General features: G+C 39.9%; 1 protein-coding gene across 4 annotated transcripts in view; it reads left to right on the forward strand.

Annotated features, from left to right (window-relative positions):
• The window catches only part of popdc1 (popeye domain cAMP effector 1), a 51,926-nt gene extending 30,937 nt beyond the window's left edge, over positions 1 to 20,989 (forward strand). For 2 of the 4 annotated variants that reach the window (XM_072552884.1, XM_072552857.1), the window contains 5 exons: positions 186 to 373; positions 2,138 to 2,246; positions 11,014 to 11,181; positions 15,417 to 15,558; positions 20,545 to 20,989. In XM_072552884.1, the coding sequence (XP_072408985.1) occupies positions 186 to 373; positions 2,138 to 2,246; positions 11,014 to 11,181; positions 15,417 to 15,558; positions 20,545 to 20,654 (717 nt within the window). In that variant the 3' untranslated portion in view covers positions 20,655 to 20,989. The other 2 variants (XM_072552874.1, XM_072552866.1) reach the window with 2 other exon arrangements.
• Positions 20,990 to 21,355: the final 366 nt, after the last annotated feature.

A 21,355-nucleotide genomic window follows, 5' to 3' on the forward strand; every position in this document is an offset into this window, starting at 1 on the left:
CTCCTATTAAAATTTCAATTCTAAAGAAGAAAAACATTAGTACTGCCCATAACTATCAAAATAATTCTGTGTTCAGTTATACCAAAGAATATGAGAGTTTTGGTAGTCTACATTTCTAGACTTGCCTGCGTGTTATGCTGAAACCCGTAAACCCCATTACGTCTAACCATCTTATTTTATTACAGATTAAAATTGATAAAGAGCTCAAGGTCCTTTATAGGAGAATGTTTGAGCCACTTCATGTCCCTCCAGATTTGTTCCAAAGACTGACTGGACAGTTTTGCAGCATTATGACTCTCAAAAAGGGTCAGACTTATGCAGCAGAAGATAAAACGTCGGTTGACAATCGACTTAGTGTCCTGCTAAAGGGAAAGTAAGTCATGACAACGGTTTTGTTTCTGTATTTAAGAAAAACTTGAGTTTAATTATTTATACTATATGACATACACAGCACATTTCAATTTTACATTCAAGGAACTACATTTTAAAGTACAGACAGTATTGTGGATAAGGACAGTAACTGGTTTGTGTTCAGCAGGATTCTGTAAGATGCACTGGAGATGTATTACTGGAAAATCTGTTTGATGTTGGCTGAGGTGAATATATTGGCCAAGACGTGAGATTTAGTGGCTATTTTTCTGATAAGATTTTAACATCAATCTGAACAGGGATAGAATGAGAAACAGAAATTGCTCAACAGGCCTGGCAGCATCTGTGGAGAGAGAACAGTAATTTCTGTTTCTGATTTCCAACATCTGCATTTTCTGTGGGTTTTTTTGGATCAGGGGTATATTTCAGTTTCACATACAGAACAGACTACCTTAAATGGTGCAGCAGTTGTTCTCTGGAGCTTTGGTCTAGATTGTGCCCTTATCGTGAAGTGTGACTGCAACTTTCTGACTAATGGTCAAGAGTGCTGTCAAATTGACATTATGCCGTGTCTAGACCCGCTAGATGGTTTTCGTCTAGTGCACTTTATTTTTTACCTTTGTAGTTCATTGGTCTTTGTGGAAGATCATGGATTATATGAGCCATCCACTTACTTTGGGTACAGCAATGACATTTTATCATGTGATTAAAAGCTATCATCAGTGTCAAGATACAAGTAGATACATCTTGTAACATAGTGTCTGTGAAGCTATGAACATTTTCTTCATTAAATCTTCTTTCAAACTTTCATTTAGCAGCAACTAATGAACTATTTATTCTTTCAAAATTACTGTTCCTGTATTGTAGTTGAGAGACTGCTCAATTCTCTTCTATTACTCTTCAAAGTGTTTTAATCGTTTCTCTTTGAGTCGTGTGTGCCTCTGGCTTGCTGCCATAAATGGTAAAGTGAGAAGCTGGTATGAAGCTGAGCAAATTATAAATAATAGCCACTCCTTTACAAAGATCAGATTGTGACCTTTCAGCAGTTGGTTGATAAATTCCACAGTGCACCATGTGAAATATTCTAGTTGCGTTTCTGGTGATAACTAAATACCCAGAGGCAATAATATCCCATGTGATAAAATCCTGTTACTTACATCGCGGGTCAAACTAGTAACAGTCCACTTGAGGAAATGGACTGTGGCATTTGATGTTGGTGAAGTATTTGCGTCTTTCCCAAGTGTTAACTAATTTGGAAATCTACATCTCAATAGTTTTGCTCCTCTCTCCGGTACTGCTATGAGGTCTTCGGCTGCAAGAGCACACAAAGTAACTAATGCAACAAACAGGTTTCCATGTGGGCAAGTGGAAGCTAATCCACCTTGTATCCAAGAAAGAAAAGATTGGAATATATTCCACATTTTAGGCAAAGGACTTGGATGTTCAGTACAATCAGTTGACAGATACACAAAGTATTTAAACGGTTAAAGGAATGTTTGCTTTATCTTATGTGGGCTGTAATGCAAAAGGGATTAACTGGTGCTTTATTAAAAAATTCTTATATAATAGAGATTAAGTGTATTTTTAACCCATCTAGGCTTAAATAATTCTCCTGTGATCGTCTTATAAGAGCTTGTGCAGAGTTACTGATGGACAGAAATCTGATTTCAGGACTGAGTTTTTTTTTCTCTGAATTGTGATGTGATTACTTTCCCCATCATCAGCCGCTCTCATGTAATTGCTTTATATTGCCTTTTTCACTTGACAGGATGAAAGTTTATTATCGCGGGCACTTTCTGCACAACATTTACCCCACTTCTTTCATCGACTCTCCTGAATTCCGATCAACTCAGATGCATAAAGGAGAAAAGTTTCAGGTAGAACAATGAGGCTCTTTTTTTTATCAGTTTGGGAGAGTGTATATTGTTGCCGAGAGTTTTCTTTGAAGAGCACTGCTATTGTGGCATTTAACCAGTGTCTAGGAGGTGAAGGACAGACCCCCCCTCCCCCCCCGCCCCCCCCCCCCCCACCCATTGGCCAATAGTGACACTTGGGTGTCAGTGGACAGTGTACCTTTTGCAGCATTGGAAAGCCACTTTGCAATGGCAGGACCTCCAACTTGAGTCACTCTGTGGTTGCCCTCATAGACTGAGACTGCCATGCTCCTGCCTTCCTAGGGCTGGTCATGTCTGACTGGCCCCTGCAACCTCAAACCCCACTCACCTGGTTGGGAAGCAGGCTGTCCCTGAGGTGTCCCTTCTGCAGCTGACACTGTTGACCCTTTGGACTATTTGGCCAGCAGTTCCAAGTTACAGGTACAGATGGCAGCGAATTAGTTCTGATTGGCTGAATAACATGGCCATAAGTTCCATTGACAGCCAAGGTGGTTGGAGGCCCTGACGTAGTGTCAACATTCTGGTAGAGTCATAGAGATTTACTGCATGGAAGCAAACTCTTTGGTCCATCTCGTCTATGCCGACCAGATATCCTGAATTAATCTAGTCCCATTTGGCCCACATCCCTCTAAACCCTTCCTATTCATACACCCATCCGAGACCTTTCAAATGTTGTAATTGTACCAGCCTCCACCTCTTCCTCTGGCAGCTTATTCCTTACATTCACCACCCTCTGCATGAAAAGGTTGCCCCCTTAGGTCCCTTTTAAATCTTTTCCCTCTCCCCTTAAACCTATACCCTTTAGTTTTGGACTAATCTGAAAAAAGACCCTTGTCTGTTCACCCTATCCATGCCCCTCATAATTTTATGAATCTCTACAAGATCACCTTTAGCCTCTGATGCTCCAGGGAAAATAGCCCCAACCTACTTAGTCTCTCCCTATAATTGTGATTAAAGTCATGAGTGAAACGTTGTTGCTAAATGGAGAATTGGAACTTGACATTAAAGCACAATGCCAGCATTTCATGGGTATATGTGAACTATACTTGAGTTATGCGTCCTTTTAATGCACTGAAGAAATTTTGCAATGTTGTGTTTTCTAGATACAATATGTTAGTAATACTGATGTTACCTGTCACCTGCATTTATGGTTTCCCTGATACGTTATGTTACTTTTATTTTAGATTTTAAAATTTCTCTCTCCCTTCCCCCATTTCTCTTGCTGTTTTTACTCAATCCTTACTTGTTAGAGCAGACATATGGTACCCGCCCTCTGGCAATCTAGCACAGCCAGTGACAAGTGCCTGCCAAAACATTGATCTTTCTCCCTTCCCTCTGAGTGATTCCTACTCAATCCTGAGATACCAGGTAACATACCATGTCCTGTTTTTGTTTTTGTTAGCCCGTCCAGAGTGAATGGATAACTAAACCACACATAAAAACCGTCATATCTGTTGAGCTACAAATTGATTATTCTGTAGTCTTCTGGGGATCAGTGAAACTATAATGCATTCATTGTTTGACTCACTCTGTAAATTGAAGAGTACTTTGAGAATACTGGAAGCAGAGGAGTTATGTTCTACATTGGTTTGTGGATGTTCCGTATAAATTTACTGGATTAAAATCTTCTCCTGTTATCTTCCAGAATTAACAACTTGCTTTCTGGTGGCTTTATAATTACTACTGCCACATCCCTTTCCTTTGCCTTCTCCATAACTAAACTGTGCTTTCGTTTTACACAACAAAATATACATCCAGTTTAAAAAGACCCATCACTTTTAATGAGTAAAGTACCCGTACAAGGTTATTTTGTGGTTACAAAGCCAATATGTTTTATTTTATTAATGACAAGGGCACCGGATATTTTCATTCCGAATTGTCATGGTGATGGTGATGGTGGTGGTGAGCTTCCTTAATGAACTACTAAAGTCCATTTGGTGTAGATAGGCCACAAGTGAGTTGAGGAAAGTTTTTGAGGATTTTGACCCATAAGACACAGGAGCAGAAATTAGGCCATTCAGCCCATCGAGTCTGATTCACCATTCAATCATGGTTGATAAGTTTCTCATCCCCATTCTCCTGTTTTCTCCCTGTAATCCATGATCCCCTTTACAATCAAGAAGCTATCTATTTCCATCTTAAATATACTCAATGGCCTGGCCTCCATAATTTTCTGTGACAGTGAATACCATACATTCACCACCCTCTGGCTGAAGAAGTTTCTTATCTCTGTTCTAAAGTTCTTTCTTTTACTGTGCCCTCAGGTCCTAGTCTTTCCTACCAATGGAAACATCATCCCAACATTTACTCTCTCCAGTCCATTCAGTATTCTGTAAGTTTCAATTAGATACCTCCTCATCCTTTTAAACTCCATCAAGTATAGAGCCAGGGTCCTCAAACGTTATTCGTTTGTTAAGCTGTTCATTCCTGAGACCATTCTCATGAATCTCTTCTGAAAATGCTCCAAGGCCAGTACATCGTTCCTGAGATATAGGGCCCAAAACCTCACACAATACTCTAACTGTTGCCTGACCAGAGTCTAATAGACCCTCAGAAGTACATTCCTGCTTTTATATTCAAGCCCTCACAATAAATGCCATCATTGCATTTGCCTTCCTAATTACTGACTCAACCTATGAGTTTACCTTGAGAGAATCCTGGATTCGAACTCCCAAATCTCTTTGCACTTCAGACTTCTGAATTGTCTCCTCATTTAGTAAATTGTCTATGCCTCTATTCTTCGTACCAAAGTGCATGACCTCACACTTTCCCCGGTTGTATTTCATCTGCCACTTCTTTGCCCACTCTCCTAACCTGTCCAAATCCTTCTGCAGCCTCCCAGCCTCTTCAATGCTACCTGTCCCTCTGCCTAATCTTGTATCATCTACAAATTATCCAGAATACCCTCAGTTCCTTCATCTCGACCCAGTAACAGTGAAGGAACAGTAATATATTTCCAAAGTCTGGATATGAGTGATTTGGAGGGAAATTTGCAAATGGAGCTGTTTCCGTGCATCTGCTGTCCTTCTTCTAAATAGCAGTAGCATGGAGTTTGAAAGGTACTGCCTACAGAACCTTGATGAATTTCTGTAGTGCGTCTTGTAGATGGTACACATTGTTGCTGCTGTGCAGTGGTGGTGGATATAGTAAATGATTGTGTGTACTTGGTGCCAGTATATCAGGCTGTTTTGTGGTGTCAAATTTCTTGAGCATTGTTGGAACTGCACTCATCCAAACAAGAGGGAAGTAACCTATCACATTCCCGACTTGAGCCTTCTACACAGTCCGGAGTCAGGAGGTGAATTACTTAGTACAGGATTCCTAGCCTCTGAGCTGCTTTTGTAGCCACTGTATTTATATGGCTTGCCAGTTCTGTTTCTGGTCTCTCCTCGGATATTGATATTGGGGAATTCCATGATGGTAATTGCATTGAATTTCTGTTTGTGATAGTTTGATGATTTTTGCTTCACACTTATGTGGTGCACATGTTTCTTGTCATTTGTCAGCTGACATTTGGATATAGAATGCTTCAGTTTCTGAGCTAAAAATCACACAACACCAGGTTATAGTCCAGCAGGTTTATTTGGAAGCATTAGCTTCTGGAGCGCTGCTCCTTCACCAGGTGGTTGTGGAGCATAAGATCGATTTGGAGATTCCAGTGTTGTCAACCATCTGATGAAGGAGCAGCGCTCTGAAAGCTAGTGCTTCCAATTAAACCTGTTGGACTATAACCGAATATAAGATCGTAGGACACAAAATTTATAGCAAAAGTTTACATTGTGATGTAACTGCAATTATATATTGAAAAGGACCTGGATTATTTAAGTCTCTCATCTTTTAGAATGGGTATGTTGGTTTCAGTTCTTTCATATGCAAATCTCAGAACTTCCTTAAAGTTACATTCTCAAGTAAGCTTTAACAATAGGTGCCAATGCATTTTTATAAGGGCATCCCTGAGTACTTCCGTGTGCCCGTCACATTCCTCCTCATCTGAACAGATCATGTGTATGTGTTGGGCTTGTCGGTAGGAGATGGCTGTTTTAGTATGTTTTGGGTGGAAGCTGGAGGAGTGTAGCATCGTGAAGTTATCAGTGGGTTTGCGGTAAAGTGAGGTGCTGAGGTGCCCATCCTTGATGGAGATGGATGTATCCAAGAATGAGACACATACTAGAGAGTAGTCTATGATGAGTTTGATGGTGGGATGAAACTCTTGATATCACTGTTTAGTTGTTTCAGTGACTCCTTGCCATGGGTCCAGAGGAAGAAAATGTCATCAATATGCCTGATTGGAGGTCCTGCAGAGAGAAGAAGTCTTGTTCGACCTGTATATGAAAATGTTGGCATATTGGGGTGCAAATTTGATCCCCATGGCTGTTCCGTATGTCTGGATGAAGAACTGCTGGTCATAGGTGAAAAGGTTGTGATCGAGAATAAAGCTAATGAGTTGCAGGATGGTGTTCGGAGATTGGCAGTTGTTGGGGTTTAGTACTGAGGCTGTTGCCATGATGCCGTCACTGTGGGGAATGCTGGTGTAGAGTGCTGAAACAGCCATTGTGACGTGGAATGTTCTCAGTTTGACTGGTCCATAGATGCTGAGTTTCTGTAAGAAATCTGTAGTGTAGCGACAGAAGCTGGGGGTCCCCTGTGCAATGAGCTTCAAGATACCTTCAACATAGCCTGAGAGGTTCTCATACAGGGTCCCATTGCCTGATATGATGGGATATCCTGGTGTCTTCGGAAGGCAGTCGAAGTCAACTACGCGAGAAGTACGTGGGATGAGGGTGTGTAGGCAATTTGAAAGACGGATCCAAAGTGGAAATTTGTGTTGCAAATGTTTCGTCCCCTGTCTAGGTGACATCCTCAGTGTTTGGGAGCCTCCTGTGAAGCGCTTCTGTGATTTTTCCTCCGGCATTTGTAGTCGTTTGAATCTGCCGCTTCCGGTTGTCAGTTCCAGCTGTCCGCTGCGGTGGTCGGTATATTGGGTCCAGGTCGATGTGTTTATTGCGATCTGGACCCAATATACCGACCACTGCAGCGGACAGCTGGAACTGACAACCGGAAGCGGCAGATTCAAACCGCTACAAATGCCAGAGGAAAAAAAACAGAAGCGCTTCACAGGAGGCTCCCAAGCACTGAGGATGTCACCTAGACAGGGAACGAAACGTCTGCAACACAAATTCCCAGCTCGGCGAACAGAACCACAACAACGAGCACCCGAGCTACAAATCTTCTCACAGACTTTGAACGGATCCAAAGTCCTGATCAATGGGTTTAGTACACGGGTGTGCTATTTTGTCAGATCGGCCGGTAGTTGCCTGTGGTGTTCCTGGTTGTTCAGTTGTCAGTACACTTCCTTGCACTTCTGTTCTATTTTGAATGACAATCGCTCCTCCTTTATCTGCTAGTTTGATGACAATGTTGTGATTGGTTTTGAAAGCATGGATGGCATTGCATTGTGATCGGATGATGTTTTGCTCTACCTTGTGTGAACGGCTGATGAATCTGGCATTTATATATCCCCTGACGGTTTGAGCATGCGGAAGTGTTTTCTCCCAGTCGGGACATTTGACCTCAGACCTTCAGGTGACCATCCTCCAAGGTGGACTTCAGAACAGGCAACAACGTAAAGTGGCTGAGCAGAGGCTGATAGCCAAGTTCAGTACCATGGGGATGGCTTCAACCAGGACCTTGGGTTCATTTTTTTTTAACTTCAAAAATATACTTTATTCATAAAATAATTTGATAGTCTGTACAGTTGGTCATGCCATACATACGTAAACATTTGCATACAGAGATCAGAATTTATCATTCATATGTACAGGTCTGTACGTTTATCAATCATATATCCATATATTTAGCTGAGGTGTCAGCGGAGCTCAAATGACTGCATGGGCCCCCTGTTCTTCTTAGGCAAGCAGATGTTACACGGTGGTCTTTCCCCATCATGCCTTGATGGCAGCTGCCCCAAGCTTCAGTGCGTCCCTCAACATGTAGTCCTGGACCTTGGAATGCGCCAGTCTGCAACACTCAGTCGGGGTCAACTCCTTCAGCTGGAAGATCAACAGGTTTCAGACCAGAGAGCATCCTTCACCGAGTTGATGATCCTCCAGGTACAGTTTATGTTCGTCTCGGTGTGCGTCCTGGGGAACAGACCGTAGAGCATGGAGTCCCGCGTCATGGCGCTGCTCAGGACGAACCTCGACAAACACCATTGCATTTCTCTCCAGACTTCTTCTGCGTAGGCACATTCCAGAAGGAGGTGTGTGACAGTCTCGTACCCCCCGCAGCAGCTTCGAGGGAGGCGTACGGTGCGGCTGAGAGTCCGGGCGTGCATAAAGGATCTTTCAGGCAGAGCCCTTCTCACCACCAGCCAAACCATGTCTTGGTGCTTGTTGGAAAGTTCTGGTGATGAGGCATTCTGCCAAATGGCTTTGACAGTCTGCTCAGGGAACCGCTCTATAGGATCCGCCCTCTCCTTTTCCCGAAGGGTGTCAAGGACACTACGTGCTGACCACTTCCTGGTGGACCTGTGGTCAAAGGTGTTTTCCTTCATAAACTTCACGAAGGACAGGTGATACGGAATGGTCCAACTACTCGGAGCGTTCCGCGGCAGCAAGGCCAGGCCCATCCTTCGCAACACTGGGGACAGGTAGAACCTCAGTACATAGTGACACTTGGTGTTTGTGTACCGGGGATCCACGCCCAACTTGATGCAGCCGCACACAAAGTTGGCCATCAGGGTGAGGGTGGCATTGGGTGTGTTTTTTCCCCCATTGCCCAGATCTTTATACATCGAGTCCCTTTGGACCCGGTCCATCTTTGACCTCCATATAAACTGGAAGATGGCCCGGGTGACTGCAGCGGCACAGGGTCTGGGAATAGGCCAGACCTGTGCCATGTATAACAACAATGACAGTGCCTCACACCTGATGACCAGATTTTTTCCCGTGATGGAGAGCGACTGTAGCTTCCATCTGCCCAGTTTCTGCCTCACTTTGCTGATATGCTCCTCCCAGGACCTTGGGTTCATTTATTTTTTGGGTTCGTGTCACACTGCGGGTGACCCCACTGTCACATTGGACACTGTCACATCGGACACACTCACCCTCTCACAGACTTATACCCCTTTACACTCATACTCACACTATAACATACGCACACTCTCTCTCACCCTCCCCTGCGTGTGCACACCCATATAAGTTTGTGGGATGAATTTGTACTTGCATAATTACATCTTTTTTGCTCAAAAACTGCATTGGTCCACGTAGGAGTCTGTAAATCCCTTTTTAAGATTAGAATCAGTCTGAACATTGGAGCACAGACAGCGTCACACAGGATACCTCACACCTTCAGTGCATTATCTGGGTCAACATGGCACCTATTGTTAAAGCTAACTTGAGAATGTAACTTTAAGCAAGTTCTGGGATTTGCATATGAAAGAATTGAAACCAACATACCCATTCTAAATGATGAGAGACTTAAACAATCCAGGTCCTTTTCAATATATAATTGCAGTTACATCACACTGCAAACCTTTGCTATAATTTTTGTCTCCTACGATCTTGTACTCCACAACCACCTGATGAAGGAGCACGCTCCGAAAACTGGTGCTTCCAAATAACTTAACGTTATGCAATTTTTAACTTTGTACACCCCAGTCCAACACTGGCATCTCCAAATCAGTATCTGAGGAATTGTGAATGAGCTGAACATTGCGAACCATCAGTGAACATCCCACCCCTCTCTGATGATGAAGGAGGGAGGTCATTGAGTTAACTGATGATACTATGGCCTGTTAAACCTCTGCTAAGTAAATTAAACCTAAATAATTTTGTCCTGATTTTTGATAAATTTCAAATGTCTTAATTTTAAATGTTAGGACACATACATGGTGTTCATCATTTAAAGAATTGTGTACCAACATCTGACATTTGAATAGGTTGAATGCTGTTCTTATCAAAGAGAAAACTAAATCTCAACCTGATCCCAGGAATTCATTGCTTTGGAATTGGATGCTAGTCAGAATGGATTTTTATTTTGTGTTTCTATGAAGGGGATCCTGGTCTCCCCCTGACACCACCCACAGTGGAACAGATGCAGTTAGTAACTCTGCACAGTGGAAATCAATCAGGTAGGAATTCTTGCTGTGGCACTCCACAGTACATTCCCAGGCAGAGCCTTTCCAATGCTTGTCAAAACACACTGAATTGTCATAGTTTTAAAGGAAAAGAAATCTGATCAGCTTGCCTGCCTTGGGATTTCCTGAAAGCCTACAGCACAGAAAGAGACCATTCAGCCATCGAGTTCAATCGACCCTCTGAAAAGCATCCCATCCAGAGCATCCCCTGGTCCCCCATCCTATTCTTGTAACATAATGTTTGCTGTGGCTGAACCACCTTTCCTATACATCCCCGAACACAATGCACAATTTTTAGCATGGTCAATCCACCTAAGTTGCACATCTTTAGACTGTGGGAGGAAGCTGAAGCACCTGGAGGAAACCCACACAAACACAGGGAGAACATGCAAACTCCACACTCATAATGGCAATAATGATATAAAGATATAATGGCTTTAAATAATAATTAGTAGAGGGGTGACGCATAGAACTTCATAATTGGTAGATTGAATTATTGCCATTCATTGGGACTGAAGCAATATATGCATAACATTTTAATTCAAGATCCAAATAGTTTTACTCCTTGTAGTGCCTTGGAATGTATCACAATGGTGTTTTTTTTCTCTTCAGGTAACTATTGTGGCTGAAGAGAACTGCAAGTTTTTGTGCTGGTCCAGAGAGAGGCTAACTTTCTTCTTGGAGACAGAATCATTTCTTCATGAAGTCTTTAAGTATCTAATTGGCAAAGATATCACAAACAAGCTGTATTCTTTGAATGACCCCACACTAAATGACAAAGTAGGTAATAATCTTGCATGCCTGAAGCGAAATATTATGTAAATATCCAAAGGGAATTAGAAATTTGCATTAAAATTTGCCAAGTTTTAAAATATTTTGCATGAAAAATGTGCCTGAAGAATAAAAATTCCTTTCAAAAACAGCTATTTAATTTTGTTAAAAATATTTATTTGATCTTAAGTATGTATAACAAACTGTGTACAGTATATAAACACTTAATGAATGGACTGTGATGTGATTTTAAAAGAACTTTTGTTTGATTTATTATGTGATTATTTTTAACCTTTATATTAACCCAGGTGTTTAGTTTCCAATTTTTCTTTAAAACCCTAATCTCTCGAAGTAGCAAATCCAGTTTGGATATGGTCAGAGAGTGTTGTTGGATATGAGATTATTCTTCACATGTGCGTTGGAATATTAAGCGGTAGTAGGCTGTTCTATCATGCCATAGTCAGTTCCTGTTGTCACCCAGTGCCCACACATTCCAGCATGGGTCGATAGACAGCATTTGGGAATCTGAATCCTAGCTATCTTTCTATCCTCCCTAAAATTAGATTATTACAACACAAGGACACTTCACTGGCGAAGTACTCATCAAAACCATTGACCAAATGTGGGACCCAGTGAATCATAAGAGTTAATGCTAAAATGGGTGATTAGTTAACCAGTTGAGCCCCTGTAACCTAACTCCAGACTTATTTAACAGCCTGATGTTGAAATGGACTTGCAATGTATTTTTTGTTATCTTCTAAGGAGAAAATAAAACTTCTTGTGAGTTGTTCACAAAATTAATCAGATCATTCACAACGTGGATGCTTTCAATTCCTGTTACATTAAATGTAGACATAATGTCACATAATAGTGTCGGTGGTAAGTTTCTAAACAGATATGGTTTGTCAAGAAATGTTTTTATTCAAACCTCTAATGTTTGACCAGTGTGTAAGCTTGTTGAGTTAAAGTTAAACTGTCTGTATTCAATTCTAAGGGACAGAAAGTGTTAAAACACAATTTTCAAAAAAGAGTATTTGGAGCATTGATTATTGAGGCTGACTGAATATTTTAATAGACAATTAATCCTTCAATTAAAGTGGTATGCAAATTGAAATATTTCTGGGTAATTTATTCTGCAGATATATTATGTTGTGTTTCATTCGATACAGCATGCAGTTACTATCGAGCTGTTATTTTAGTGCTTGCTTATTATCTTAAGTTGCTTTGCACATACAAACCTGATGGACACTGTAAACTATTTGATGGCATAATGTCACCCATGCATTTTGTTTACGCAGAGTATTTAGGAATGGGTAATAAGACTGTAATTATTTTGAATGGTTCAAGGAATCCGTAACCCTTTTTTTAGAGGAAGGAAAATTTAAAGATGTTGGATGATTGTTGAGACTAAATCTTAAGTCTTGTACACCTCTGTGCTATTTTGTTATAAGTAGTGCCGAATTAACTCTCAAGTTATTGCATAATAAAAACAGATTCCTGCCACAATTGATGGGCAAGGTGTTGTGAATTATTTTACTGTGCTATTGCTGATATGATCTCTAATAGAAGTAAGATAGAGCTGCTGCTCTTTCTATGTTATATCATTTCGGTGATTCTGTGCAAGCTATAGTGGTTATACGAGTAACTCCATGCTGAACGAATGTTACGCTACTCTCAAAACATTTTTTTTGTTGGAATGGAATTGAATGTGAAACATCACCACAGTGTTTCAGGCCAATCTTCAATATCTGTTTCTGTCTGAATGCTTTAATTAAGTAATCTTTTGCAAGCAGATTTTAAAAGATAAGCACGCAAGTCTTGAGTAAGAAACTTATTTCTTTTCTGTATCCTTCGTTCTGTAATTAATTGGGTAAAACCCAGCAAGGAACCGGAGATTACTATTAGTTCTTTACCAGTCCAATCGGATATACAAATCCTTAAAAAAACGATAAAGGAGGAGTTAATAAGCGTGTAATGGCTATTGTGAAATTGCCACCTCAAGGGTTGATAGAAAAATTGGAAAAGCTATGGACCATGCTTAAAATTTGGGTGGTAGGAAAAACGTCTTGTTTTAATCCATGTGTTCTTCCACTCCAGCCTCATTTTTACTTTCAGAGCAATGACACCATTAGTAAGTCATACAGACCACAGAGTCCGAGGAATGCTACTGTGTCTAAGTTCAATTATCTAATTTCACCAAAGGGCAGCAGAGGACTGTAATTGGACTTAGTTCTTGGCCTTGAGTTTGACAAAATTGGCCAAGATCCCCTTATGTAATCGCTGTTTAATAACTCCTTGAGAGAGAGAGTGTACGTACATATGAAACAGGCTTGGCTTTGAATCCATCTTGTTGGAAAAGGCCGATGTTGCAGAGTTGATGGTATAGGTGGAACTTTAGCCTGCTGGCAGGGAGGGAGGAAAACAGTGGGGACCAAACTGGTACATTATGGAATGAAGTAAGTTAAGGGAAGGCAATAGCCCATTAATATAATGGCTATACTATTAATATAGAGACCCAAGTAATATTCTGGGGACCTGGGTTAAACTCTCACCATAGCAGATGGTGGAATTTGAATTCAATACATTTCTTAAGAGACTAATGCTGACTATGTAACCATTGTTAAAAACCCATCTGGTTCACTAATGTTCTGGAGGGAAGGAAACTGCTGGCCTACATGTGAGTCCAGACCCACAGCAATGTACTGTAATTGACTCTTAACTGCTGTTAGGGATAGGCAATAAATGCTGGCCTAGCCAGTGATAGCCACATCCCATAAATGAACTTTTTTAAAATGTCTGTTAAAATAACTGTGTAAGCGTAGAGACTCATGATTATGTGATCAATGAGAGTGTGCTGCCTTGCATATTGCAATACTGTGACATGATCTTTTAAACAAAAAGCTTGGCAATTTTCTTGGTCCTGTTATAAATCAGTGGCAAGTTTACTTTAGGAATGGTGGCCCAGCATTTTCTCAGACCTGCTTTTGCTCTGCCATATAACTGTGCAGAAGGCTTACATGTTATGGTTACACTTTCAGCAAAGTTACATTTCCAATAAACATACATCTTCTACAGCCTTGTGTAATGCACAATTACTGGTTTATCATGTTGTATTCACTGGATATTATGTATTTTGGACCCCTCACCTCCCTCCCCTCTTCTCCCAAAATGTTGTTGTTTTAAAGGAATGCTTCACTCCATACTTTGAGATTTAAATTGGACTTTCTAGTAACAGACGAGTCTACTGAGGCTTCTGCAAGGTTAGTTCGCTTATTGTAAAGCTCAGCATATTTAGATCACAGTACATGCTGCTACTATTTTTAATATGACTCACTTGAATTTAATATCCCTGACAATAGCTGTAAAACATACTGTGTCATTGCCTCCACTGTGTTATCCAATTTCAATTTAGAGGGAGATGGCTGGTGCCGTGTGACATACTTGGTGTCAGTATCCAGAGCAGACTTGACGCATTTCACACATAGCTAATCCAAACAAAAACAAAACTTAATACAGGAGGACTTTATAGACCACCCTCATCAACAGACCTGGACACAAATGTAACCTATAATTACTACTTGACAATGGAAGAAAGCAAATCATCCTCTCTTAAAGTGGGAAGTGCACCCTTTAATGGTGAAACATAACATCCACATTTGAACTCGTGCTTTCTGTGCATTGATTTTTTTTTCTCTTGAGAAGGAAGGGAAATAATTTGGCCTACTGCATAAAAAGGGAGTATCTTGGTGAACAGTTGGTGTATTGCACATTTATTTTTAGTAAAAAGCTATCTCATATGTACGTGTATTCATACGTACGTTGAGTTGTGACACAGAGGCCATCTCAGTCCGCTGTCTCTACCAAGTATCTGCAGTTCGACTTGTGTGAGATTTCCGGTTTCCAAGAATTCTTTAGGTGTATACAAGGTCACAATGGGATCATCAGCATTGCTTTGGAGGCATGATGTTGTTTTAACTGAAATGAAATTATTTCAGAGTTACCCAACCGTCTTAAAATATATAAAGCAGGGCCTTTCCAGAATGAAGTTTAAAATATTGTCTTAAATGGAATTGGAAATGTACTTCTATTTTAGAGACAAGAACCAAATTCCATAATAGCAACTGAGTATTGAGTAAGGCTCCTTGAACAGTTTGCTATCTGGCCATTCAAAGTAAGTAACCGATATTGTAAAACAATGTTCTGTTTATCTTGTTTCTGAAAATCCAGTTTCCTTTTCATTGCAGACTGCCAAAAAGTTTGAGCGACAGCCCAGTCTTTGTTCCCAACTTTCAATGATGAAAATGAGAAATAGTATGGCCAGTTCAAGTGATACAGAAGATGGACTATCGCACTTTCTACATGGGGGATCTACTGCTTCGTCAATCCGTGAGCATCAAATAAATGCCCCTTCTTTACTTTTTGTTTCTTCCACGTGTTTACAAACTCTGATTTTTCACAATGCAGTCTTGCATTCCGAAACTAACTGCTTGCAGTATGAATCCGGTTTAACCAACAAGTTTGTGTAATTTGAATCAAGGTAACGCGTAGCCATCAAGCAGGGTTTTCAGAACCCTTCCTCGACTATCTCTGCTGTGAATGTATCCTAAAATCCTAGTGTCTTAACACGAGCCACAAAAGGAACTTAAAGTAAAAATATTTTTTTGGAAGCTGACATCTCATACAAATTGCAAGTGCGACATGCTCCAGAAATACCGGCTAGCTTGTATTTTATTTCATCGCTGTCACAAGGCATTAAAACTCCTAAATAATTTTATCCTATGTCCAGTTATATGGGCACATACAGTTCAAAATGGCCATGGTGCCTGACCAAGAAGCACTTTTGACACTTTCTCGTGTATAAAAGTATAGGATTTTTAAAATGCCTTTCGAGTTCATTAAATCTATTCCTTTCTCAGTTCATAGAAATAAAACTATATCAAACTTATAAACCACCCATTTAATTTTCTGGGAAAATCTTTTTAAAGTTTTTCCTTGTCATTGCACTGGTCAGATCAGCATTCATTATCCATCTCTAATTACCTGGACAGCAGCTAAGAGTCACCACCGTGGGTCTGAAGTGACATATAGGCCAGAACAGGTAAGGATGACGGATTTCCTTCCATTAAGGGCATTAGTGAATCAGATTGACTTTTACAACAGTGGTTCCCCGTTCCTCATTAAGCCAGATTTTCTTTTGTGTTGAATTCAAATTTCAGCATCTGCCATGGTGGGACTTGAATTCATGTCCCTGTGACTGAGCCTTAGTTCTCCATTACAGGTCCAGTAACATTACTACTACACCACAGCCTTTTCTAATTACATCAGTAGGTCGTGCAGTTGAACAGCAATGAATAAGCTTCAGTATTCTAGTCTATAAATAAAGTAAAATCTAGTGTAAAACTTTCAATGTGACCCAACAGACCAACTCTCAGTTGGTTCTATCTTCTGACCTAAATTGGTGCCCAGCTCTGCAAATTCAAGGTTGTTATGGTAGCTGTGTGCTCCCCTGAGTTGCTGTGGAATTTTTGTACTTGATGTTAACACTTTTATGTTGTTCTCACTTTGTGAAAAGGAACTAACCTGCAAGACTGCTCTAATTTGTCTGAAAGGAGCCAACTGCTGCATTTTGTTCATGCTTGGTCCGACTGATTAACTACGTGGTCCCAGGTACTGAAAAAAGTAACATAAATCAAAAACTTAATTTATTATAATTATTTCAACCTGATTAAATCAATAGGTCCTAGAGGAAAACTCATTATCAAAGTTGTTCCGATGACTCAAGTTAACTAGAATGCCCTTGGATTTTGTATCAGGAAATTGTAGATTGAAATCATGAACCAAGATTTGGGCATGTTTTCCATTCTAGATTATTAGTGAAGTATTATTGGAATTCTGCATTGCCAGAGTAATGTTTTATTTTTCAGTAAATACCACTTCTTGAAGCAGAATAGGATGATATTGTTGTGTATGTATAAGATAATAGAACTGTCTCTTAACTGACCACCATTTCAAATCTATAACTATGTTGGAAAGATTGCATGAATTGCAATTGTAATGAATGTGATAGTCATTCAGCACAGAAGAGGCCCTTCAGCCCATTGAGCCTGCATGCACCTATCTGCACTAATTCCACTTTCCAGCCTATAACCTAGAATGTTATGATGTTTCAAGTGCTCATCCACATTTTGTTTGAAGGACGTGAGGCTTCCTGCCTCTACTATTCTCCAAGGCAGTGCATTCCAGATTTCTGCCACCCTTTGGGTGAAAAGAAGTTTTTCTTAAATCCCCACTAATCTTCCTGCCCTTCACCTTAAAATTATGCTCCCTTATTATTGATGCTTGAACTAAGTGGAGCAACTGTGTTCTGACCACCCTGTCCATGCCCCTCATCATGTTATACATCTCAATCAGGCCTTCAGTCTTCTCTGCTCTAAATTCCAGCTTCTCCAGCCTCTCTTCATAGCCCAAATGTTCCAAACCAACAGCACCCCACCAGTGCTGTCACATCCTTCCTACAGTGTGGCAACCACGACTGCACACAGTACTCTAGCTGTAGCCTAACCAACGTTTTGTACAGCACCAACATAGCCTGACTCCTCTTATAATGTATGCCACATCTGATAAAGGCTAATGTTCCAAATGTTTTCATAACTCCCCATATAACCTTCCCTGTGGACAAGCATTCCAAGCTCCCTTTGTTTCCCTGAGTTTCCTCGTGTCCTGATATTAAAGGTAATGGTACTTAAAGTATGTTGCATAAATTGTCACTGTTCATTGTAAAGTTATTTGAATCACTGGGCCTTCCTGTACTTTCCCTCCAACAGAGGCTGATACCTTGTTTTAATCTAAAGATGACCTAATGTTTCAACTGTGATTAGATGTCAGTGATTGTCTGTAACTGAAATCTGTCTACATTTTTAAAAATCTCTTCACAAATGCTGCCACATCTGCTGACCTTTTCCAGTAACTTCAGTTTTTGTTTTACATTCTTATGAGCCCTTTTACCTTTTCAGTCTTGATTAAACTATGATATTCCTCATCTTTTTAATTACTGGGAACAATTGTAATTATTATTGGCTGCATGGTGGAAGAATATGTAACTGATCCTGTTCTTCTTTTGATTTAATAATTTTGTACTGATGTCTAGATTACAAAGTTCTGTGCTGCCTTGTTACAGGCAGGATAGCCAAAATTGGTAACCCTTGACTCAGTGGATAACTAAGTGTTCCTCACCATTCACTGAGATATCCAGTTCAGAAACACTTCTTCAAGTTGACCCCTGCTTTTAAATGATTTTCACGAAAATGTCGCAGTTGCGCTTCAGCCTTCTGGTTAGGAGAGGTAAAGAAAGAAAATGATTTCACATTGTTATGGAAAAAGTGACCAATACATGTGGGGTAACAAATGTCTATTTTAGCATGTGCTTGGAAAAACCTTAAGTGATTTTTAAAGATTCTCAGATGGTCAGACGTGTTTTGATGTGTAATTCATGTCGAGCATCCACATCTTTTAGAAATTATATTTTTAATATCGACATTTTGGCTGAACTGAAACATTTATTTTATTTCTGGCACCAAAAGAAGCCTGCATCTTTCTATTCCTTCTTGCACCAAACACAGGATGCTTCGATGAGCATTAAACACTATCTGACTGTTTATTGCATGTGTACAATTGCCTGATAGTATTGAGAATGGGGCACAGCTGGTAAAATGGAACCTTCCATGGTAATGAATCATACGGAATTTAGGTCATCAAGCTTTCTTTGCTAGTTACTCTTTCAATTAATTAAGGTAGATTTAATAAAATGTGAATTTCTTCCTTGTATTTTTTTTAAAGAAAAGTGTATTTTAGTATTTGAGTATTATGGATGTAACTACATTCTGTATATCCCTTCAATCTGCATGACTGTACCATTGCTAAAAACTTAACTTTTATACTTTCATGTTGCCTGATATTAACCACATAATTTAAATAAAACAAAGCCTACTAATGCAGTTTTTAGATTTCAGGAAAACTGTGATTGATACTAGCTTGGAGCAGCGATTTAAGCTGGAGTTTCAATGAAATTCAACTAATTATAACTTGGAAATGATTGACATTGTTGGATGGATAAAATATCTAAAGGATATCTTAAGGTTTTAAGTAAATCTATGGAGCTAGGCAAATAACTACCTCCCCAAATACACTTATAGCACTGTTTAGTTTTGTTTTCATTTGCAAAAGAAATTTTATTTTCAATATGACATTTTCTGATTTGTTTTCCTAAGGCATTTTTAAATATTTAAGAATTTCTTTGACAAATTAATTTGTAGTGCTTTGATATGATGACTGTGATTTGAATATTACATTGAGAGCAGAATAAGTGAGAGTCTTTGAACTTCCAAATTGGAGAATGAATGTAGATCAAACTAGAAAGTTAAACCAGAATAAAACAGCTCTAAGGTATTAGTTGACCTTTGAAATGTAGTTAGAACACAATGATTTTCTGTGGCATCTCCTGTTGGTTAAGGTTAACCCATGTGTTTAGGTTTTTAAAGTTTCTGCGTAGTGATACATAAAAAATGTAATCTTTGCAGTAGGGCCGACAGGATATCTGAGACCTGAGTAAGCGGAACTAGTAACTGTGTATCTCCTTATGCAATGAATTGAAGGATTGCAAAATGAGCTAAAGTGGATAAGACGTCACTTTGTGGTGGGCTTAACTGTACTGTGCAAGTAGCAGCTTCATATGGTTTGAGGCATGTCAATGGTGAGCCAGACAGCGAGATGCTGTTTTATTTTAATATCGCATTGTGAGAGTATGCACAGGAAATTATTTGTCTTGACATGCCTACACCACTTCCTATTAAACAAAAAGACTAAAAGCTATCCAGCTCAGTCCAGACAGTAACTTTTGATTTGTGTTCAATTTGCCTGCAGTTGGTGTAGGGGGTCAGTTAGCTCAGTTGGCTGGACTGCCAGTTTATGATGCAGAGGACGTCAACAACATAGTTAAGTTCTCTCACCAGGACAGGTTACCATAAAGGACTTTCCTTCTCAACCTGTCCCCTCGTGTAAGGTATGGTGACCCTCCAGGTTAACCTGTCACTAGTCATCCCTCGTATTGAGAAGAGCAGCGATATGGTCCAGTAGGACTGTGGCAACTTTAACTTTACCTTCAATTGTTGTAGCATTTGCACGAGTCTTGTGATTACTTTGACAGTTATCTGTGGGGCTTCGGTTTTCATTTTGCTTAGGGCCTCTGTCTCAAAAAGAAGGTAGTCAAGTTTGTAAATGAAAAGAATTTCTATTCATTACTAACAATTAGCTTCAAAGCAAACATTTCATTGCACAGATGTTTATTTTGCTTCTGTCTTCTTTCAAATGTAACAGAGAGGTCCCCATATACTAGGACTTCTGGAAAAATGAAACCCATTGAGGAGACTATTGAGGATGATGTCTTTGACCCACCTTCACCAGTTGTCCAGCTGGCTCCCAACTGATACTGAATGAAACAAAATGGAATGTTCCTAGCAGAGAAGAACTCTTGTCTGCTAGAAAGTGTAAACGTCTAGCAAATGAATCCTGTTACTTTTAACGATTGAACCACTAATGCGCACACAGCCACATATACAAATGTCCAGATTTTGACATGCATTAATTTGTTTTTTCACATTTCTGTTCCTTTCCAATGCACCAGGGCATAGTATGGCTTGAGACTTTTAATGGGCAATAAAAACATGTTGACACGTCAACAACACTCTTTGATATTCTTTTTCATTCAGTTTTATTCAAAATGTAAAGCATTATGAAGATTAAAACCTGATTTGTTCCATCATCACAGTTGTATTCTAATTAACAAAAGGTGGATGAGCGTGAATGAGAGGGTTGTTTGGTATTTAAAAACTCTGGGTTCTTTATGATTTGGTTGATGATCTTTAAGATTTGCTCTTATTAAGTTAAAAGTTATTTGACCGAACTCATTCTTTTTCTTCAGTAGTCTGAGCCACTAAACACTTTCTTTTCTCATAAGAACTTGTTGTTATTGGCTTCTTGGATGCAGAGATGCTCCAGGATGCAATGATGCTAAGCAGTGACACCTTCAAAGACAATGGCTAGCGAGTGTCCAATCAGCACTCCCTTTCTCTCCTTTATGACTAGAAGGGTTAGTAAAGAATTCCCCTCATTCTTACTTGTGATCAGT

This window comes from Chiloscyllium punctatum, chromosome 3, assembly GCF_047496795.1.
Source record: "Chiloscyllium punctatum isolate Juve2018m chromosome 3, sChiPun1.3, whole genome shotgun sequence".
In the NCBI taxonomy this organism is placed as follows: Eukaryota; Metazoa; Chordata; class Chondrichthyes; order Orectolobiformes; family Hemiscylliidae; genus Chiloscyllium; species Chiloscyllium punctatum.